Genomic DNA, 24,045 nt, shown 5'->3' with positions numbered 1-24,045 from the left:
TTAAATCATAACTTTGTACATTGATGCATTTATGGGGTTCAGGGTACTGCTTCAATATACAATGTGAAATGTTTACATTGAACTAAGTAACACATCCATCACAATTATACTCATTTCTTAATAGTTTCGAAATGTATCATTGCATCATGCACATTAGGTGAGGTCCCTCCAGATGCCCTCCCTCCTCCCATGTCCCCCCTCCCCTCCCAATTTTTAGAGACAAGGTCTTGGTCTGACTCAGGCTGGTCTTATACCTGTGATCTCAGGCAGTCCACCCACTATGGCCTCCTTGAGTGCTAGGATTGCAGGCGTGAGACACCACGCCTAGCCACCAGAGAGAAAATTAGAATATAATTGGAACTAAGAAAATGGTGCTTAAGACAGAGTTAGGTTTAAAATTATAGTTTAACTTTTTATATACCTCACAAAAGGTAAACAAATGTTGATCTTTGAGGAGTGTTATATATCATACTTCACAAAACAACCAAAGTGCTATGTTTTAAATAAACATTATTCATTTGTCTAATGTTAAAAATTCCTTCTGTAGCTAAAAGCAGCATTCTTGGTATTACTTGTAGACTTGCTTGTTTAGATGTTAATATGTCTACAATTGTGAGAAAAACCTGGAGAGAACTAAAAAACATTTTCTTCTAGGCTCAGCAACTGTCACTCAGTGGTTAGGGCACCCACCATGTACATTGGGGCTGGTGGGTTTAAACTTGGCCCGGGCCTGCTAAACAGCAATGACAAATGCACCAAAATAATAGCCGGGCGTTGTAGTGGGCACCTGTAGTCTAAGCTACTTGGGAGGCTGAGGCTAGAGAATCGCTTAAGGTCAAGAGTTTCAGGTTGCTGTGAGGTATGATGCCATGGCACTCTACCGACGGCAACATAGTGAGTCTGTCTCCAAAAAAAAAAAAAAAAAAAAAAAGGAAGAGAAACATTTTCTTCTAATCTATTCCTCAGTGTCTGATTTTTAGAAAATTGAAAGTTGTATATATTTCCATATGTCTGTATAAGATGTTAACATGGGTAGTAGTAGATATACTCAAGTATTTGTTAGGTGTTGGTAATAATGCTTCATTGACAAGCCACCCCTAAGTTGGGTGATTAAGAACAAGCATTTATTCTTACAATCATAGGTCTATATGTATATCAGCTAAAGTTTAGCTGATCTACAGTGGGCAGAACTTCAGGCTACAGGATCAGTTCAGATCTTCTCTGTCTGGGGCAGCATCAACCTAGGACAAATTTCTCATTGGCTTACCTGATCACAAGGAGTGCCAACTACCTAAGAATAATTTAGAATTCTCCTTGCATTATATTTGCCAGCTTCTCATGGGCCTGATCAGGTCATGTGAAAAGTCAAGCAACAGGAGGTCACTCCTTTTACCATGAAGCCTTAGCAAGAAGGTGGTTATATTTCTATTTTAGGGAAGGGAGAATTTTAGGAAGCAAGAAGTTACCTTTTAAACTTAAAAGATATATGGTTATATATGCATATCTGTATATATATATACACACACACACACAAACCCAAAAAGGCAGTGTATCTATCTAGAGAGAGATAGAGCACACCTATATATTTAGTACCACCTCTTTTTTGGTGTATGTTATAAATTACTCCTTTTAAAATAAAAACTGTTATATATAAGAATGGACATCTGAAATGTACCCACAGTGGTATAAATCAGAAATATTTCTTGCTCTATTATAATAGAGCACATTTACTACTAGTGTTTTATATAGTTTTTGTCTGTTTTGTTTTATTTTGCTTTAAAACCAAGGTTGAGTTGCACTAAAAATAGAACTTCCTGCATATGCCAGAATTTCTCCAGTGCAGGACATGTGGGTACCTCTGAGACAAATTGCAGACAGGAATTTGTACAGGGGAAAAAAGAAGAGAATATAAAAGAAAAGGAAGTGTACAAATAGAGGGATTGGGGAAAAGAAATATTTGTGTTGAAGAATGATAATATACCAGCTCTCATATTAATTAAATAAAATCAGCATTATATATTTGTAATAAAAATATTTGTTCAAAACATTGAGCTGCACGTATTATAGTTATACAAATAGTATTTTAACAATTTGAATTTTTTTTCTAAGGAATTCATTTAGCCCTGATCACATTAATTGTTTTGACTTTAAATGTTTTTCTGTGCTTATATGAAAAGCACATTTCTTTATAAAAACAAAACAAAACAACTAATCCCCAATATACTTTTCTGTACATAGCTGTAAAGATTAAGGAGATGACATAAGCACTACTGGGTTATATTTAAGCTTCCCTTTGCTGCTGCCTGCTGCACATGTAACAATGTTCTTTCTTTGACTCAAACCCAGACAAAGGCTGAGTGTAGCAAGGAAGCAGACAGCAGGCCTCCAGTAGTGGCCCCTGCCTGGCTCCAGGATTTGTAAACAGAAACATCCCAGGCTCCAATGAGGCAGACAGTGGTTCCTTGTCTGTTCTGCATTCAGGAAGTACTTGCTTGGACAAGCTCAGCCATTGCACACAAGCATACAGAGCAGTGTTTACATTTGGCTGAATATTTAACTGAGAACACTAATAGGGAGGAAAAAGGTTTTTTAGAACTAGGGGAACAAGACAATTTAGTATAGCATATTTTAATATATAGCGTTTACAACATAAAAAGGCTTTTTTTTAAAGAAACAAAAAGCAAAAATTTGGAGTTTTCTAGTTAAAGGCTGTTTTTATTGCACACACACACATGAATACACATACTGAAATATTTTTCTTGGCAGCTTTTCAGGGATCTCATATTTTTAGCCCATGTAAAATATCCTTGGAAAGCTTTTAATTTAAAATATTTAACCATTAGTATGGTTTTAAACATGTTTAAAAATCCATTCTGACACTTTTTTTATCTTCCTTATTATATGATTTAATAATTAATATTTCAGATTTTGAATTAATACTTCACGTAGAAGTTGTGTTGCATTTTATTTTATAAATTTGAAAATAAAAGCAAAGAATACTGAGCCTTCAAAAATCATTAGAAGATTCACAGAGGTTTGGAAGTAGAAGGAGCTTTATAACCACTTAATTTTTATTTTATAGTTTAATAGCAAACCTACAGGAATAGCACAAAAGTCAGGCAGCATTAAAAACATATACTTGCATGTAGGACAGCTCAGTTAGAAAAGTATAGTGAATGGATTGAATCTACCACTGTAAGATACAAATGTTACAAACACCATCAATAAGAAATTTAGCTTCTTAAAATTTTTATTTATTTATGTATTTATTAGAGATATGCCATGCTATCTGTCTAGCTCATAGTAACCTCAAACTCCTAGATTCAAGCAATCTTCCTGCCTCAGCCTCCCAAGTAGCTGAGACACCAGGCATCTGCTACAATGCCCAGCTAGCTTTTTCTGTTTTTTAGAGACAGGGTCTTGCCCTTGCTCAGACTTGTCTTGAATTCCTATGCTCAAGGGATCCTCTAGCCTTGGCCTCCCAGAGTGCTAGGATTATAGGCATGAGCCACCCTCTCTGTAAAGAAATTTACCTTTTAAAAATCCAAATGCTAGGCTTAGTTCAGTGGTTAGGACACGAGCCACATACACCCAGGCTGGGGGTTTGAACCCACCCGGGGCCTGCTAATAAACAACAATGACAACTACAACCAAAAAATGGCCGGGTATTGTGGGTAGTACCTGTAGTCCCAGCTACTTGGCACACTGAGGCAAGAGAATTGCTTAAGCCTAAGAGTTTGAGGTTGCTGTGAGTTGTGATGCCATGGCACTATACTGAGGGCAACGTAGTGAGACTCTGTCTCAAAAAAAAAAAAAAAAAGTCCAAACGCTAGCATCATCCAGGAAAGATTAACAAGTTTATTTATAATTATTATTACATTAAACTGCTGAAACTTGCTCACTGAAATGTTTTGACTTGCATTAATGCTTTATATACCCACATTTATACTGAAAATTCACCCACAAATAAAAGTGGTAAAACCTAATTTCTGTCCACTATTTTTCCACTTACACCAATAAATTTAAGTACTTTGTAATTCAGTGTAGGGGGGAAAATATCTAATATTCAGAGCTACCAATAATTGGAAGAAGAATAAATTTGTTTTTGAGAATGCAGTGTGCTAGCTGGATATCTTTTGGCATAATTGTTACACGTTTGACATGGATAGCACACAGGCTGTTGTATTCATAATGATCTACCATAAAGCCCTCACTGTATTCTGCAAAATACCAATAGCTGCACTTTGAATGTGCTGATCTATTTTTGAAATCTTGAACAATTTCTCACTCCATATGCTGGAAGAGAAGTTTGCCTCACAAGTTCAGGGAACTTCTGCTAAGACTAATTTCAGAGTGCCACACTAACAGGCCTATAATGATGTTGTTTTTTTTTTTTCACCTATTCTGTAGAGCAGCAGTTCTCAACCTGTGGGTTGTGACCCACAGGAATGGTATTAAAGGGCTGCAGCATTAGGAATGTTGAGAACCACTGCTGCAGAGAGAGCTCTTTTCTGCACAGCTTTTGTAGCCAGTTGCTTGCTGGGCGATTTACCACAAGTTGATTTGCAGACATTGTGGCCTGTACGAGCCATGGTACAGAGACCTCTTGATTTATTCCCCTTCTCCTTCAGCTGGAGCACGGCAAGCTAGAGGTGGTCTTAGTGTTCTGTAACTACTTTATTTTATAGATAAAGAAGAACCTAGAAAAATTATATAATTGTCCATAGTGCCTAAAGTAGGATTAAAACTTAGGGGTTCCTTTCACTAAGCTACTTTACATAACCTAGACTATTTTGGGAGTATAGAATACTTTCTAACAACTGATTGTTTATGATAATGTCGATCATAGTTTAAAGGTTAAATCATTGTCTATCATCGTTGCTAATCTTTGACATAATGCCTCAGGACAAATTTTTCTACTAATGTTCTTAGTCAGTTTGAGTGTCTGTAACAAAGTACCTTGGTTCTGGAGGCTGTAAAGTCCAAAATCAGTATGTCAGCAGATCTGGTGTCTGGTGAGAGTTCACTTCTTGGTTTGTAGATGGCTGCTTCCTGGTTGTATTCTCACATAGCAAGGGGTGGGAGCAGATAGAGAAAGAGAAATCCATGTCTCTCCCTTCTTTTATAAGGCATTAACTCCATTCATGAGACTTGCACTTTCATGATCTAATTACTTCCCAGAAGCCCCACTTGTTCATACCATCACATTAGAGATTTAGGCTTTAATATATGAATTTATGTAGGATATAAACTTTCAGCTCCAGGTATAAGGTTAAAAGGAAAATCTCTTATTTTTTGTGCCCTTCTCCATTTCTGGTTTTTCAGTACCACAAAATTCATTTGAAATACACATATATCCCCTAAACCTTTGTGTGTGTGTGTGTGTGTGTGTGTGTTTGAGACAGAGTCTCACATTGTTGCCTTCAGTAGAGAGCCATGGCATCATAGCTCACAGCAACCTCAAACTCATGGGCTTCAGTGATCCTCATGCCTTAGCCTCCAAGTAACTGGGACTACAGCTGCCTGCCACATGCCTGGCTAGTTTTTTTTTTTTTTTTAAGAGATGGGGTATTGCTCTTGCCCAGGCCGGTCTTGAGCTTGTGAGCTTAGACAGTTCACTTGCTCCAGCCTCCCAGAGTGTTGGAATTACAGGTGTGAGCCACCACACCCAGCCTCTTTTATTTCAGCTGGAAACAAATCAGTGATGACATGGAGATTTCTTTTTTTTTTGGAGTTGATGCTTTGGTTTCTTTTTTTTATTTATTTTTTATTTTATTTTATTTTTTTATTGAATGGTAACTATGTACATTAATGCACTTCTGGGGTACAGGGTGGGGTTTTCACATGCAATCCGAACTACTTCCATCAAACTGGTCAACACAGCCTTCATGTCATTTTCTCAGTTATTGTTTTAAAATGTTCACATTTTACTCTTAGAAAGATTCACTTGTACCCCTATAAGATAAACCTCAGAAGTGATCCCTCCAATCTCCCTCCCTCCACCCATTCCCCCTCCCTTCTCCCTCCACCCTCCCCATATTCTTAGGCTATTTGGTTATAGCTTTCATATAAAAGGTATAAATTAGTTTCATAATAGGGGTGTGTACATTGGATACTTTTTCCTACATTCTTGTGATACGTTGCTCAGAAGAACATTCTCCAGCTCCATCCGACAAGGAGATTTCTAATATACAAAGTGTCCATAAATTTTATGTGCACTTACAAAGTTACAACTATTTTAAATTGCTATTTAATGGGAGATTAGGGGAGTGAGGTAGTACAATAATAATGGCTTACTTATGTAGATACTTGTATATGTCTGATGCACAGCTAAGAACCAGAAAACAGTCTAAAATCCTATAAGCTGGCAAGAAAGATGGTACAGAATCTTGTAGGAAAACTTAAGTAATTTTTTAGGAAAGTCTGTTAGGTTTGTGAGTCTGTTTTCTCACACTTTGCATTCATTTATAACAAGTTAGGCCATCTGCTTTTAAAGCCCATACTAGATTCTAAAAAACTTTAAGGGAGGCATATTGACAATATTAAAAAGAGATAGCAGAGAAAAGATGAGATGGAAAAATTGGAAGTCAGACACAATTTTTTTAAAACCCCAATGGTCTGAGCATCTCTTGTAATCCGTAATAGTATCACTGTAGATTAATTGATAGTCAAAAAGTAAACATTTTGTAGATGTTTACTTCGGCATATTTAGTTTAGGAAAGCAGGAAAAGTGCTTTCTATTTTAAAGAGCATTTCATGTTATAAAATGGTTCAAGTACCAGTTTGATGAAAACATTTCAAATTGTATATAAATCCAGCACAGTATACCCCGTGATTGCATTAACATACATAGCTATGATTTAATTAAAAAAAATGGTTCAAGTTAAAAGACTTGTTTAATTGTCAGATACTCATTTTACTGTGCCTCTTTTTCAACATTTCTGGTTGTCCTGTACTAATTATTTTTAGTGGCATTAATATGAAAGACAAGCCAGCTTGGGATGGATAAAGATGAGGAATTTAGTTTTGAGTATGTTGTTTAAATATCTCTAAAATATTCAATGGGAAATATAAAGTATAATTGTTAAAGAAACTAACTACATGAATTGATTAATTCAGTTATTTAATCTACATATTTCAAAAATCAATTCAGCTGATCCAAGAAAGTCTCTCAGATGTGGGGAAACACTAGGTATACATGTTTCTTCCTATCCAGCTAAACAGAGGAATCACATTGAGCTCAGAGACCTCACTCCATATTTTTATTTTCAAAGATTAGGCCATATGTAGAATATATGTAGTATCTCATATTTCTATTCCAGTAGTATACCCAGGAAAAAATGTTGCTCAAGGCTATCTTGCTTTTTATGCCAGATAAAACTAGCACTTATAGAGCATGTTTAAATCATGCCCATTAAAGCCTTTTTGGTTCAACTCACATTTTTAGAGATACTGCCATATTTGAATTTTTTTAATTACCATTGTTTTATTATTATTATATTGTAACAAAAACTGTAGACACAGCATAAAGATCAGTGATTGCCAAGGGGGTGGGGTAATGAATAGGGGGAGCATAGGACATTTTAGGATAATGCCATTATTCTGTTCTATACTGTAATGGTGTATACATGACATCTGCATCTGTCAAAACCCATAGAACTATACGACACAAACAGTGAATCCTAATATAAACTATAAGCTTAAGAATAATAGGGTATTAAAATTGATTCCTCAATTGTAGCATAGAATAGCTTGGGCTGCTGTAACAAAATACCACAGACTATATGGCTTAAACAACAGAAATTTATCTTCTCACAATAATGGAGGCTGAAATTCCAGGATTAAGATGACAGCATGATAAAGTTCTGGTGAGGCCTCTTCTTGGCTTGCAGATAGCATGCCTTCTTGCTTTGTCCTCACATATTGGGGAAAGGAGGGAGATGGAGGGAGGGAGAAAGAAAAAAGATAGGAAGAGTGAAAGGGTCTGGTGTCTTTTCTTATCTCATAATAAGGGCCCCACTTTCATGACCTTGTTTAAACTAATTATCTCTGGGCCAGGCATGGTGGCTCACGCCTGTAATCCTAGCACTCTGGGAAGTTGAGGCAAGTGGATTGCCTGAACTCATGGGTTCAAGACCAGCTTGAGCAAGAGTAAGACCCCATCTCTAATAATAACCTAATAAACACATGTATATGTAAAAAAAAAAAAAAAATAGCCAGGCACTGTGGCAGGTGCTGTGGCAGGCACCTGTAGTCCCAGCTACTTGAGAGGTGGAGGCAAGAGTTTGAGCTTGCTGTAAGCTGTGACACCAGGGCACTCTTCAAAGGACAACAAAGTAAAATTCTCTCTCAAAAAATAAATAAAGAGATAAAAATTGGCCGAGCATGGTGGGTCATGCCTGTAACCCTAGCACTCTGGGAGGCCAAGGCAGGTGGATTGCTTGAGTTCACGAGTTCGAGACCAGCCTGAGCAAAAAGCAGCCCCTGCCTCTCTCTACTAAAAATAGAAAAACTAAGGCAAGAGGATCATTTTAGCCTAAGAGTTGGAAGTTGCTGTGAGCTATGACAGTACAGCATTCTACCCAGGGTGACAGCTTGAGACTCTATCTCAAAAAATAAGTAAATGAATAAATAAATAAGCAAACAAATAAATACAAATTAAAAAATAAACTATCTCCCAAGGGACACCTCTCCCCCATCTCCATGGGTTATGGCTTCAATATATTAATTTAGGGGAAAGGACACAGTTCAGTTCATAGCATGCTTTAATGGGAGGTATTAGTAATAGGAGAAACTGCAGAGGATGAGATCAGATTCATGGTAACTCTGAGAAATCCCTGGGCAATTTTTTTGTAGACCTACAATTACTTTTTTATAAAAATCTAAGCTGAACATGGCACTCATGCCTGTAATCCCAGCATTTTGGGTGGCAGAGGTAAGAGGATTGCTTGAAGCCAGGAGTTCAAGACCATTCTGGGCTCTTAAGATAAAATGAGACCTCCTCTCTACAAATAACAGAAACATTTCTAATTAGTATTAGTTACTTGGGAGACTGAGGCAGGATGGCTTGAGCCAAGGAGTTCATGGTTGCAGTAAGCTATGATTGGGCCACTGCACTATAGCCAGAGCAAGACCCTATCTCTAAAAAAAAAAGTTTAAAAACTTTTAAAATTGGGGTGCCCTGGCTTGGCGCCTGTGGCTCAAGTGGCTAAGGCGCCAGCCACATAAACCTAAGGTGGTAGGTTCAAATCCAGCCCGGGCTCACCAAACAACAATGATGGCTTCAACCAAAAAAAAATAGCCAGGTGTTGTGGCGGGCGCCTGTGGTCCTAGCAACTTGGGAGGCGGAGGCAGGAGACTCGCTTGAGCCCAGGAGTTGGAGGTTGCTGTGAGCTATGCCACGGCACTCTACCCAGGGGGACAGCTTGAGGCTCTGTCTCAAAAAAAATAAATAAATAAATAAAAATAAATAAAATAAAATTGGGGCGCCTGCCCTATATGCCGGAAGTGGAGGGTTCAGACCCCGCCCTGGCCAAAAACCGCAAAAAAAAAAAAAAAAAAACAAACTTTTAAAATCTATTAAATAATAAAAGCAAGATTAGCTGAAGATTACTAATTTAAATTACAGAGATATTTTTAAGTAGATGAAATTTGCTTTGATATTCACTGCCTAATAGAATGCTAAATATGACGAGAGCAAGCTATCTCAAATAAACATTCACCCTGGAGTGCCTCTCAGCCTTTTTTTCCCTTTCCTCCACCTTCTTTGAACCACTCTATACTTTTAATGTCTTCCTCTAGGCTTCTTCTTTTTGTCCTTTACTTTCTTTTCCTTTTTATTGTTGTTGTTGAGATTAGGTCTTGCCAGGCTGCTAGCCTCAAACTCCTGGGCCCAAGCAATTCTTCTACTTTGGCCTCCCAAGTAACTGGGACTATAGGCATACACGCCATTTTGGCCGGTTTGTCCTCCACTTTCCATCTTCTGCATTTTTTTTTCTTTTAACTGTAATGACCGTTACTCTAATGTAAGAACAAAAGGCATAGGATTTTGTTTTTAAAACCCAGAGCATTATTTGTTGTTTTTTAAAGCAAAATACTGTGCCTTTTTTTTGTTTTGTTTTGTTTTTGGAGACCGAGTTTCACTATGTCTCACTTGGTAGAGTGCTGTGGCCTCACGGCTCACAGCAACCTCAAACTCTTGAGCTTAAGAGATTCTATTGCTTCAGACTCCCAAGTACCTGGGACTATAGGTGCAGTTGTCATTGTTGTTTAGCTGGCCCAGGCTGGGTTCGAACCCACTAGCCTTTGTGTATGTGGCTGGCTCCGCAACTACTGTGCTATAGGCAACAAGCCATTAGTTAGAGATTTTAATATGCAACTGAGCCTAATTTGACCAAGGCAAATAAATTCATTTATAACAGGAATGCCCAAGTAATGGCCATGGAAGTTTCTAATTTCAGGGCAATACATAATGTTCAGTACAGTGTTCTTGATTTTGATTGACTTGACAACCAAAGAATAATTAAGGATATTATTCCTAAATAATATTCCTAGAATCATCAAGCTGGTTGTATTACCAAACACTGTATGATTACCTTAAGTAACACAATGAACAGCTATTTCATAAGGTAACTCATTCCATTAAGACAGGTGTGTTTGTAAGCCATAGTTTGTTGGGTTTTTTTATATGATGAGCTAAAAGACTGCTGTCCCTGAACATGCAATAATTGAATCTGATTATTTTCTCTAGCAATTCCAAACAAGTTCAGAGTTCTTATACCTTCACTATTCTACTCGCTCTCTTCTAGTTTGTTGACCTTCATTCTAAATGGTATGTGTTCCCTATATCTGACACACAGAATGGAACTAACACTGTAAATTGTTCACATGTTCATGATAGTCCTGCAATTTAGATATGTGTGTTCTTATTCTGCAAGTGAGTAAATTTAGGTGAAGAAATTTTCCCAAGATTCTATATTGAGTGGAAGAACTGAGCTTCAATCATTTCAGATTTAATTACCTCTGAAGTCATGCTTTTATCATTAATAATAATGTATCAATATTAATAAACATAACTACTATTTATTGTAAGGATAATATATTCATGTACTAAGTAACCACTTAGGCTCTGCCCTAAGTCTTACAGCTATACTGGGAGATAGAGAGTACTGTTTTTACAAAGGAGAAAACTAAGGCACAGAACAGTCAAATAGTTTACTACACCCACTGAGCAAGTAGTATAGAGCCAGGATTTAAAACCAGATGTGATTTTAAGACTGTGCTGTTAAATGTTATATGATCCTGTCTATGTTCTTCCTTGATACAGTTCACAATTATCACAAATTTATTATTTTTTCTTTCATATCCTTTGATGCAGAAACATTGTTGATTTGATTATATACTGATACAGCTTTTCTAAAGGGCACTCAGTATTTAACAAAATACTTGTTAAAAAAGATGACAGTGTTTTAAAATTTGTTTTCTTTTAGGTCCACCTCATTCATTTAACCGAGATGAGACAATAATCATTGCTTTGGCATCAGTCTCTGTATTAGCTGTTTTGATAGTTGCCTTATGTTTTGGATACAGAATGTTGACAGGTAAAAAATACTACTTTTTGTTCTAACATTTATTAAACATGCTATCTAATCAGAATTTATTTTTCCCCTTTTAAAATTTCCATGTTAAATGCTAAAGAAAGAAAATCTCTGCACTATAACAGCTCCCCTCCTTCTTTCTAACAAACTTTTTCCCACAGTTTTTATGAAAAATTTCAAACTTACATAAAATATCTATCATCCATTTTCAATAGTTATCACATAGTGGCAATAGTGTTTCATTTAAATTAGTAGTCACAACCCCTTTCCATGTGACTGTATTATTTTGATGCAAATCACAGATATTATGCATCCACAGATATTTCAGTATTGCCAGGCACTAATCCCAACACTGTGGGAGGCTGAGATGGGAGGATTGCTTGAGCTCCGGAGTTGGAGGCTTGTCTGAGCAAGAGTGAGACCCCGACTCATGAAAAAAATTGAAAAACCCATCTGGGCACTGCAGAGAGCACCTGTAATCCCAGTGGCTTTCAAGGCTAAGGTGGCAGGATGCCCACAGCTGGAGTCTGAGGTTGCAGTGAGCTAGGACGCCATTGCACTCTGCTCAGGGCATAGGGTAGAACTCTGTCTCGACAAAAAAAAAAAAAAAAAAGTATTATCTGTATAGTATAAGGACTTACAAAATACATCATAACACATTTTCATATCTGAAAAAATAACAGAAATTTCTCGGTATCATCAGATGTCTAAGTGGTTCTAATAAACTTTAGTTTCAATGGGCTGTTTTGGAAATCAGCACCCATGCATTAATTTGAATAACTATAATAAAGTCTGCTTTAAAGTTTTTGCAATATTTTGGGGGTTTTAAACTTTTAAACTAAGTCATAGTTGAAGCACCTTCCAGAATTCACTTTTCATGCTATTTATCATTCATCTTCACTTATACACATTTCCTAGTTTTTAGTAAGTAGTTTTATTCCCATTGATGTTAAGCGTAAGTCTTGCTGCCGCCCTTCTGCAACTCTTCTTTCTACCTATAATTTAATAAAAAGTGTGATAAACATCTCTATTTTAAGAAAATTGTACATTAGTAATTTCTTTTTCCTGTTCTTATAGGAGATCGTAAACAAGGTCTTCACAGTATGAACATGATGGAGGCAGCAGCATCAGAGCCCTCTCTTGACCTAGATAATCTCAAACTGTTGGAGGTAAGATTGCTCTTAGATTATGGACATTTCTTTCTACCCTCACAGTTTATCTGGGACAGTGACTTCATTCATCCAATTATTCAACCCATATTTAGTATCAATTTTGTGCCAAGGCCTATTCTGGACACTAGGAATGTAGGTAAACAATACAGATACCCCTGTGGGGGGGTTATGTTCTACTTCTAGTCTATGTTCTATAAATAACTAAATGAATATATAATTTCAAATACTTGTGAGTACTGTGAAGAAAAGTAACATGGATAAAGAGATAAGAAAATGATGAAGAGGGGCTTCTTAAAGAAAGTATATTTAGAAAGAGGATGACCTTTGAGTACAGATTTGAACAGAGTTATCAGAATAAAGGGCTCGGCGCCTGTGGCTCAAGTGGCTAAGGCGGCAGCCATGTACACCCAAGGTGGCGGGTTAGAATCCAGCCTGGGCCCACCAAACAATGAGCCAGGCGTTGTGGCAGGCGCCTCTAGTCCCAGCTACTCGGGAGGCGGAGACAGGAGACTCACTTGAGCCCAGGAGTTGGAAGTTGCTGTGAGCTGTGATGCCACGGCACTCTGCCCAGGGGGACAGCTTGAGGCTCCTGTCTCAAAAAAAAAAAAACACAGAATAAAGACTTGAAATTTTGAGAAGAGTTATGCCAGCAAGGAATACAGAGTAGGTGCCATATTAATTATTTATTAAATATTCCTTATCTGTGCACATATTATATATTTTTATACATACATATGACTATTACATGTCCCATAAAATTTGAGTTTCATGGCTCGGCGCCTGTAGCTCAACCTGCTAAGGCGCCAGCCACATACACCTAAGGTGGCGGGTTTGAATCCCCAGCCCGGACCCACCAAACAACAATGACGGCTGCAACCATATAATTTTTTTGTGTTGTGCGGGCGCCTGTGGTCCCAGCTACTTGGGAGGCGGAGGCAGGAGACTCGCTTGAGCCCAGGAGTTGGACGTTTCTGTGAGCTGTAATGCCACAATGCCACGGCACTCTACCCAGGGGGATAGCTTGAGGCTCTGTCTCAAAAAAAAAAAAAATTTGAGTTTCATTTGGTAATATGTTAGAAGCTGTGTTAAAAGTCTTAAATCATGGCTGGACACAGTGGCTCCATGCCTTGAGGTTAGGAGTTCAAGACCAACCTGAGCAAGAGCAAGACCCTGTCTGTACCCCCCAAAACAAAACAAAACAAAACAAAACAAAAAATATACAAACTAGCCAGGAGTGGTGGCACATGCCTATAGTCCCAGCTACTTGAGAAGCTAAATAAGGAGGATCGCTTGAGCCCAGGAGTTCAAGGCTGCAGTGAACTGTGATCACTGCACTATACTCCAGCTCGGGCAATATAGCAAGGACAGTCTGTCTGTATATTAAATTTTGACCTGGAAATAGTGAATGACATATTATGCACGTTCTTAAATAATCATAAATGCCTAACCTGTTTCATTATCACCAGAAACCAAAAATGAAGAGAATAGGTTACATTTTGCTGGTTCTTTGTGTGTTGAGTAATTTTTTATTGTTTCCCAGATGTTGTGAATGTTACATTGTGGAAGCCAGGGACGCTGTTATGCTCTTCTAAAGTGTGTGGATTTTTATTGTTTGTTTTAGTAAGCAATTAACTTAGTTGGACACATAGTACAAACTGTCTCTTAGGAAGAAACTCAAATCTCAGTCCAGTTATTTTATCTTTAACCAGAGTCTGTTCAATGTATTCATAGGGTTTCATCCTCTGACTTGGTCCTTTCCAGGAATCTCCCCTTACTTTTCAGCAGCTATGGTTGCCCCAAATTATGTCCTTGGGTTCTCAGGGCCAAAAAGATTACTTACTACAGAGTCCTAATTTCAGCCTGCCTCGGGCTAAAATACATACAAATGGGTAGCTCACTTTGTGCCGTTTCTTTTTTCTAAGCCTGTTGCCTCTTGGTCTGTCAGCTTTTGTTAATTCTCTAGTTTAGATGTTTTTTTTTTTTTTAAATTTTGTACAGAGTCTTTAGTTGTTACTTATGCACAGGCTGGATCTGATAGGAGCTTCCTCCATCCTTCCAGATAGGGACTTTATTATTTTCTTCATAATGGGGTAAACTGCAAACCTTAGAGAGCTATGGCATACTATGTAGATTTATACTTTATTATCTTGTAACTTTGTCGAATTGTAATATTACTACCTTGCTTTCTCTAAAACACTTTCAGCTGATTGGCCGGGGTAGATACGGAGCAGTATATAAAGGTTCCTTGGATGAGCGTCCAGTTGCTGTAAAAGTGTTTTCTTTTGCAAACCGTCAGAATTTTATCAATGAGAAAAACATTTACAGAGTGCCTTTGATGGAACATGACAATATAGCTCGCTTTATAGTTGGAGATGAGAGAGTCACTGCAGATGGACGCATGGAGTATTTACTTGTGATGGAGTATTATCCCAATGTAAGTCTTTTGTAAAATACAAACTGACATTTATATTAGCTCTTAATCAGACTTTCAGGAAGACCACATGGAGTATTTGCTTATGATGGAGATAAGTTCTTCATAAAATATAAACTAGATCAGGCATGGTGGCTCATGCCTGTATGTAATCCTAGCACTCTAGGAGGCCAAGGCATGTGAATTTCTTGAGCTCAGGAGTTTGAGACTAGCCTGAGCAATAAGGAGACCCCGTCTCTACTAAAAATAGAAAAACTGAGGCAAGAGGATCACTTGAGCCCAAGAACTTGAGGTTGCTGTGAGCTATGATGTCATGGCACTCTACTCAGGGCCCCAGAGTGTGACTCTGTCTTCCCCCTCTAACATTATATATGTTTATGTGTGTATACTGACATTTATATTATCTCTCAATCAACTTTTAGGAAGACCACTGGTATAGAGAGCATTGCTGATTATTAATGGTTATTAATGGTCTATAATGAAATAAGGATCTCACACCAGAATGTGAATCAACTCATTATTACACTGTTTATTCAGCTTTCTCCTTTGTTTCTCTTCCTCTGTCTTTCTCTCTCTCTCTCTCTTTCTCTTTTTCTTTTTTTGATAGTAAGACTTTCTCAATGAAATAAGCAATACTTTGACATTCATCCTGGTACAAGCTCCTTATCTCATAAGAGACTGGTAATAGTTTGTGGATAAGCCCTTTAAGTAGTACTAATACATACATGTTTACAAAGACCTTCTGTTTTCTACTTATAAAACAATAATATAGTTGGTGTTCCTACTGGTAAGATATTTTTTATCGTAATTTGATAGATCAAAGAATTTTTTAAAAGGAAATAACCACTCATAATTTTTAAGGCTAGAGACATAAGAATTGATAATGTTTAAATTCTCCTTTCCTTTCCATCCTCTCCTCTTCTGTCTATACTAGAAATGTCTTACTCTTTCGGGATTCTGAAATGTAGTAGTTCATTAGATCTTCATAGACTCCTAGCCTATGCAAATTCTTTGTAAGATTGCTAATTTACCTCTTCATGTTAAAATAAATTAATGGGGGGGTATTTTTTTCCTCTGTATAGGGATCTTTATGCAAGTATTTGAGTCTCCATACAAGTGATTGGGTAAGCTCTTGCCGCCTGGCTCATTCTGTGACTAGAGGACTGGCTTATCTTCATACTGAATTACCACGAGGAGGTAAGAGAGTAAATAGAAGATGAATGACATGTGGGGTTCAAACTTCTCACAAAGGAAAATTTTAATCATGTTCTCAAAGTATAATTACTATTATTAGAGATTTGTTATTAGCCAAATTTTTGAAAGATGTAAAGATGTAGCATGAAGTAATATATTTAAAATCTAACAGGAAGAATTAGAAACAGAACTTTAGGCTCGGCGCCTATAGCTCAACCGGCTAAGGCGCCAGCCACGTACACCTAAGGTGGCGGGTTCAAATACAGTCTGGGCCCGCCAAACAACAATGACGGCTACAACCAAAAAATAGCCAGGCGTTGTGGCGGGCGCCTGTGGTCCCAGCTACTTGGGAGGCGGAGGCAGGAGACTCGCTTGAGCCCAGGAATTGGAGGTTGCTGTGAGCTGTAATGCCACGGCACTCTGCCCAGGGGGACAGCTTGAGGCTCTGTCTCAAAAAAAAAAAAAAGAAACAGAACTTTAAGATTATAAATGGACTATAGATCTCATTAAGAATTTGATAATTGGGCTTGGTGCCTGTAGCACAGTGGCTACAGCTCTGGCCACATACACTGAAGCTGGTAGGTTCAAACCTGGCCCATGCCGGCTAAAGGACAGTGACAACTGCAACAAAAAAATAGCCCGGCATTGTGGCAAGCACTTGTAGTCCCAGCTACTTGGGAGGCTGAGGCAAGAAAATCTCTTAAGCCCAAGAGTTTGAGGTTGCTGTGAGCTGTGATACCATAGCTCTCTACTGGGTATGACATAGTGAGACTCTTTCCAAAAAAAAAAAATGTGGCACTCTTATCTCAGTGGTAGGGCTCCAGCCACATACGCCAAGGCTAGTGGGTCTAGCCCAGCCCTGGCCACCTAAACAACAATAACAACTACAAAAAAAAAAAAAAAAAATAGCCAGGCGTTGTGGCAGGCACCTGTAATCCCAGCTACTTGGGAGGCTGAGACAAGAGAATCACTTAAGCCCAAAAGTTGGAGGTTGCTGTGAGCTGTGACACCATGGCATACTACTGAGGACAACAAAGTGAGACTCTGTCTCAAAAAGAAAAAAAATTTTTTTTGATAATTGGCTGGGTAGAGTGGCTTGTGCCTATAATCTAGCAATTGGGAGGCTGGGCAGGAGGATTATTTGAAGTCAGGAGTTCAAGACCAGCCTGAGCAAAAATGAGACCTCCATCTCTACTAACAATAAGAATAATTAACTGGGCATGGTGACATGCACCTGTAGTTCCAGATAATTGGGGAACTGAGGAAGAAGGATCACATGAACCTAGTTTAAGAGTTTGATGTTGCAGTGAGCTAAATTGTGCCACTGTACTCTGACCAGGGGTGACAGACTCTGTCTTGGGGGCGGGGGGGAATCTGATTCTTGTCCATGAAGAATTTTTGTATACATACTGAACATTCTTCCTCTAAACATACACACATACTTAGAAAATGTACTTGTGATTCTAGGAATTCTCAGACCTTTAAAGCACATTTGTGAACCTTAGGTTAAGAATCTTTTAGCTAGGCTATATGTTCCTTGTACTTACTTTGTTAATTTAAATGAACTATAATACATTATTAGTACTTTAGTTTTAATATCATATGGATCTTTATTACATGGGTTGAGATAAAAACCAAAGGTATGTTTTTGTAAATTAATGTTTCTATTAGAATTAGGTTTGGCAGAATCTGTCAGAGCAGAAGGGGTGTGAGAATGGAATAGCAGTTGCTTTAATAAGAAATGTTTTTCTTTCTCATATAAGGATCAAGGGCAGAACAGTCTATGATCGGTTTAGCAGCACCATCAGGCCCTCAGGCTCCTATTTTTCTTCTTCACCATCCTTCATATGGCTCTCATTTCAAAGTCACCTCATTATCTGTCATGCTGTATTCTAGTCAGCAGGAGAAAGAAAGGGGAAGTAAAAGGAATTGCCCCTTTTCCCTCTGCTATTCCACTCATATACTTATGTTTTGTTTCCCAAAAGTTAGTCCATATTTAACTGCAAAAGAGGCTATGAGTATAGTTTGTTGGTTTGTTTGTTTTGGCTAATTAGATTGCTGCCTCAAATAATATTGAGTTCTATTACTAAGAAGGAAGGAGAGAACGCATGGTGGGGAGTCAGTCTTTGCCAGTGTTTTAGAACTCTGTGATTATATTCCTTCTAACTACAGTTTTTCTCATCTTTCATGTACATTTTTTACTAGTTTAAAGCATCTGTTTAATACATTTGCTTTCTCATTTTGTTTCAAAATACACCTCATCTCATAGGCACCACCAAATTAGCTTTGCTGTGATAATTCTGTCTCCATGCTTTCTTAAATTGTTGTCCTTTACTGCATTTTGTTGTCATATTATGGCTCTGACATTATTTTTCAAGCTCTCTGACCTCTTTAGCAGAGAGATCCGTTACTTAGTCTTTGTTCCATTGTATAATAGTATGGGTCATCTTTCCTAGCTGATGCTTCAAATATATATAAATAGATATAGATATATAGACATAAATATATACATATATATCATTTCTCCTGAATAATTTATCAGTTCATTTATCTTGACATCTTGCTTTTCTTGAATACAGAATTGAGTACAGTTATTATTTAAGTCAGCAACTTTATGTACTTTCTTTAGTGCTTTAGCACATTAACCATTGGACTGTGTCCCCTTACTCTTAAATATTATACCTCCTTTAAAAAGCTGGCTTAGTATAGAATTCAAAATAACATCCTAATTCTCCTTTTCCGGGGTTTACATGATTTAGCAAGAGTTGAGTCAAATACTGGCTAAAAAGAATGCTTGCCATCAAATATGAGTTTTATTTCAACAGGACTGTTAACTCTTAAATATTAGCTAATGTTATCACTAAGTAGTTACCTTTTAAAAAATGAATATATGAATAATGTTGCATATTGAGTTTGTAGCTTTGCCTAATTATTTAAAAAATTCCTAAGTTTAGATGCTCCTTGATGTATAATGGGTTGTGTCCTGATAATCATAAGTTGAAAACATTTAAATTCACATGTATGTATAAATATCTACAAAGAGACAATTTTTGCTTAGATTTTCATTATAAAAAATATTACCTTGTGCTTTAAGATATTTGCCTAGTGCAGTGCTCTACCTGGGGCAAAATCATTGTATGTTCTACACACACCCTCATTTGACACCCAAATAAAAAAATAAATACTGAAAGGAACTTAAAAGGGAAAACTTGTCTCAAAAGGGCAGTCTGTCGTCTTAACCTTTGTATAGGTTATGAATTCTATCTCATCTCCTCTGTTTTTCTCCCTCATTCTCTTCTTGCCTTCCCTCCCTTCTTCTTTTACTCCTGTGAAATTTTTTTTTCTCTTTCTTTTTTAGTAATAGCAAGAAATATACTACTTTATACTAGCTACCTTCTGACTGCCTCACTGAGTCATTGCACATTCTCCCCATCATTAGTCTGGTTATCCCTAAAGTATGAGATCTTTCAACTTAAATACTGATTTGCTATTAGTACACAAACGTATTCCAATGTCTCCATAAATTTTCTTATAAATATCAGCACAAGATTATACCATATACACTTATGTTTTATCCAATGTGGTTTTATCCAAAGAGAAGGAGCTCTCACAGAATTGAATAATACCCAAGTTAATACAAGCTTTGGAAGACTGGGACGGAGGTGGATAAGGAAGATGAAAAATTGATCTTCATTAATTGTTACTTAGATGAATAAACTTGGTAGTGCCTATCTTTCTTCAAATTGTGCTGTGGCAGGCATAATGTGAGGGTTATGGCTCACCTCCAGGGTGAGGGGTACAACTACAACCTGAACTTTACCTAACAGATACAAACAAAGTAACCTAAACTTCTGTATCCTCATGTTAATCTGAAATCTTAAAAAAATTTTAAAAAGGAAAAAAAAATTTAATGTGCTATTGCTTTTTTTTTTTTTTTGAGACAGAGTCTTAAGCTATTGCCCTCGGTAGAGTGCTCCTGCGTCACAGCTCACAGCAACGTCCAACTCTTGGGCTTAAGCGATTCTCTAGCCTCAGCTTCCCAAGTAGCTGGGACTACATGTGCCTACCACAACACCAGCTAATTTTTGTTGCAGTTGTCATTGTTGTTTTAGCTAGCCCGGGCCGGATTCGCCAGCCTGAGTGTATGTGGCCAGTGCCCTAACCACTGAGCACAGGTGCCACGCTGTTGCTTAATTTTTTATGTATCAAAGGACTCATTCTCTGTCTATAGTTTCATTATTGGTAAAATTAAATTTGAATGCTCATTAATGAGAGTAAGATATTTCTAAACATTGAGTCTATTTGTGCCCCAAAATAAATACTCAGGAAACCTTGATTGCTTCATTTCTTTGTTTACCTAGGGTGATATTTTATTTATTTATTTTTTTTGTTTTGTTTTGTTTTGTTTTGGCCAGGGCTGGGTTTGAACCCACCACCTCTGGTATATGGGGCTGGCGCCCTACTCCTTGAGCCACAGGTGCTGCCCTGGAGATATTTTAAATTCTAGAAATTGTACTATAGGATTTTTTTTTTATTTTCAGAGCTCTGATTTTATGAAATGTAAGTTTACATAAGCTTTCCTTATAGAGAGGGGAAAAAAATACTGTAGTGTTTTTGGTGAGGAGCTTTTGTTAGATTTATTCTTTCCATCAGCAAATGTATATGTGCTCTATGCCAAGTCTTTTAAATTCACATGAGACATGTTCTCTTTCTGCCTTCATAGGGCCTAGTGGTAAGGCGAAACAAGTAATAGAATGAGTATAACACTACTTTGCTTCTTTAAAATCAGAAAACAAATTTTCATATCTTGCTGGGAGATACTAGCTCTTCCACTTGTACTTCCAATTCATTGTAAAACTATTTTTAGTTACATTTAAAAAAACAGAAGTGGGCTTAGAGACATGGCTAAACCTTAGGACAGAACTGGAATGTATTGCCATAGGTTTGGATCTGTTAAGCCATAGGAGAATAATATAAAATTTATATTAAAATTTTGGAGCCACATTCATTTTTCATTGATACTTGTGTTAGACAAGCTTACTGTTTTTGGATGTGTATGCCAAATATTCTTTTTTGGATTGCCTCCTTTTGCTGCCTTAAAAATAAAGAGTCAAAACAAGTACATGTTAGAATCATTAGTAGAAGAAGAAGTATGTTCGCTTTTGCTGCCTTAAAAATAAAGAGACAGGCTCGGCGCCTATAGCTCAACCGGCTAAGGCGCCAGCCACGTACACCCAAGGTGGCAGGTTCGAATCCCCAGCCCGGACCGCCAAACAACAATGACGGCTGCAACCAAAAAATAGCCGGGCGTTGTGGCGGGCGCCTGTGGTCCCAGCTACTTGGGAGGCGAAGGCAAGAGACTCGCTTGAGCCCAGGAGTTGGAGGTTGCTGTGAGCTGTAATGCCATGGCACTCTACCCAGGGGGACAGCTTGAGGCTCTGTCTCAAAAAAAAAAAATAAAATAAAATAAAGAGACAAAACAAGTATATGTTAGAATCATTAGTAGAAGAAGTATGTTAGCTGTTACTTTCAGCTTAATTTTTAATGCATAATTAACTATACATGCAACAGGAGTTATGTTCTAAACTGTGTTACAGAATAGTGATGACTATGAGTTGAAATTTTGATTTCTTGTGTCCTTTTTGTTATTAGAAAATTTGTGGGCAGAAAAATAATACTATCTTTATATTGATGTAGTTAGTATTGTTACATGCTCGTTTTATGTCCAGTAATACTGTTTAAGCTTTAATAAATATTTGAAATTATCCAAACAGATCATTATAAACCTGCAATTTCCCACCGAGATTTAAATAGCAGAAATGTTCTGGTGAAAAATGATGGAACCTGTGTTATTAGTGACTTTGGGTTGTCCATGAGGCTGACTGGAAATAGACTGGTGCGCCCAGGAGAAGAAGATAATGCAGCTATAAGTGAGGTGAGTGTATACAAAAGATATCCAACTTAACTACCTTCAACCTATAATAAATCGCATTAACAAATCTACTGCACAGGATAGTCATCCTCATATGCTACCAATTACAAAATATTGTGAATTACAAAATTAAGAAATACAAAAGACATTTCTTAAAGGCCTTTGTACAGTTCATCAGTTCATTTTGGAAATCACTGCCATTCCAAATCTTTTTGACAAGCATTAGGAAGAAATGTGTAGAAACTGTTTTTTTGTTATTTTGTTTGTTTATTTTATTTTATTTATGTTTGAGACAGAGTTTTACTATGCCTTTAGTAAAGTGTCATGGTGTCAGAGCACCTCAAACTCTTGGGCTTATGTGATTCCCTTGCCTCAGCCTCCCAAGTAGCTGGGACTACAGGTGCTCACCACAATGCCAGGCTATTTTTTTGTTGTTCTAGTTGTCATTGATGTTTGGCAGGCCTAGCCAGATTCTTACCCACCAGCCCCAGTGTATGTCGCTGGTGCCCTAACCACTGAGTATAGCCTCAGTGGTTTGTTTACTGAGCCTGTTTGTTTACTTTTAGAGACAAGGTCTTAGTCGTTGCCCAGGCTGGAATGCAGTGGCCCTATCATAGGGCATGATACTCTAGAACTCCTGGGCTCAAGCAGTCCACCCACCCCAGTTTATTGAGTAGCTGGGATTATAGGCAAGTGCCACTATGGCTTGCTAATTTTGAAAGTTTTTTGTAGAGAAAGGGTCTCACTGTCTTGCCTAGGCTGATCTCTCTTGGCTTTGAGCAGTCCTCCCACTTTGGGCTCCCAAAGTTCTGGGGAAATAAGGATGAACCAGTGCACCCAGCCAAGAACCAATTTTTGAAGCAAGAGTAAAGTTACTGAGTTTGAAGCTGGGCACAATGGCTCATGCCTATAATCCTAGCACTTTGGGAAGCCAAAGTAGGAGGATAACTTGAGGCCAGGAGTTCGAGACCAGCCTGAGCAATGTAGTGAGATGCCATCTCTACAAAAAATAGAAACATTAGTTGGGTGGCATGGGCCTATAGTCTCAATTACTCAGGAGGCTGAGGGGGGAAGATCACTTGAGCCCAGCCAGGTGTTTGAGGTTACATGAACTATAATAATTCTATTGCACTCTTTCCCAGGCAACAGAGTAAGATCCTTTCTACAAAAAGAAAAAAAAAGTTACCAAGTTTAAGATAGAAAATATACTAAGTTTGATATATATATGTACATACACACACACACACACACACACACACACACATGCACACACACACACAGTAGAACTTCTAGTTGATCACCTTCTACATTGATCACCCCCTTAAGTTGACTTCATTTTCATAGATTGGACATGCCCCACATACATCTGTCAGTACAGTAGGCCTAGTTCCTTATATTAACCAGTTTGTTGTAGTGTATTGGGAGGGCAAATTACAGAGATTCTACTATGTCTCTGTATGGATGTATGTGTTTTTTGTAATTTTCTCACTGTGTCTTCTAAGTGTTTTATGTTGATAAACATATGAAGGTCTAGGTCATTCTTTTTGATTGATAAAGAAGATTCACTAATAGTTTGGCACCCATAGCACAGTGTTTATGGCACCAACCACCTGCTCCAAGGCTGGAAAGTTCAAACCTGGCCCAGGCCAGCTGAACAATAATGACAACTGCAACAAAAAAATAGCCAGGCATTGTGGCAGGTACCTGTAGTCCCAGCTA

The 24,045-nt window shown here is 37.7% G+C and overlaps 1 protein-coding gene and 1 pseudogene across 1 annotated transcript in view; one reads left to right on the top strand and one right to left on the bottom strand.

Moving 5' to 3' along the window:
* Positions 1-6,169, bottom strand: part of LOC105886515 — a 20,308-nt pseudogene extending 14,139 nt beyond the window's left edge.
* BMPR2 (bone morphogenetic protein receptor type 2) overlaps positions 1-24,045 on the top strand; it is a 195,857-nt gene that overhangs the window by 138,111 nt on the left and 33,701 nt on the right. The window contains exons 4-8 of the mRNA XM_003785030.3: positions 11,490-11,600; positions 12,675-12,766; positions 14,973-15,203; positions 16,283-16,397; positions 22,169-22,329. Of these exons, the coding sequence (XP_003785078.1) occupies positions 11,490-11,600; positions 12,675-12,766; positions 14,973-15,203; positions 16,283-16,397; positions 22,169-22,329 (710 nt within the window). The remainder of the gene's footprint in view (positions 1-11,489; positions 11,601-12,674; positions 12,767-14,972; positions 15,204-16,282; positions 16,398-22,168; positions 22,330-24,045) is intronic.

The sequence above is a fragment of the Otolemur garnettii genome, unplaced genomic scaffold (genome assembly GCF_000181295.1).
Source record: "Otolemur garnettii isolate 467f Iridium unplaced genomic scaffold, OtoGar3 scaffold00013, whole genome shotgun sequence".
Lineage (NCBI taxonomy): Eukaryota > Metazoa > Chordata > Mammalia > Primates > Galagidae > Otolemur > Otolemur garnettii.
This window is presented reverse-complemented; position numbering and strand designations above follow the sequence as displayed.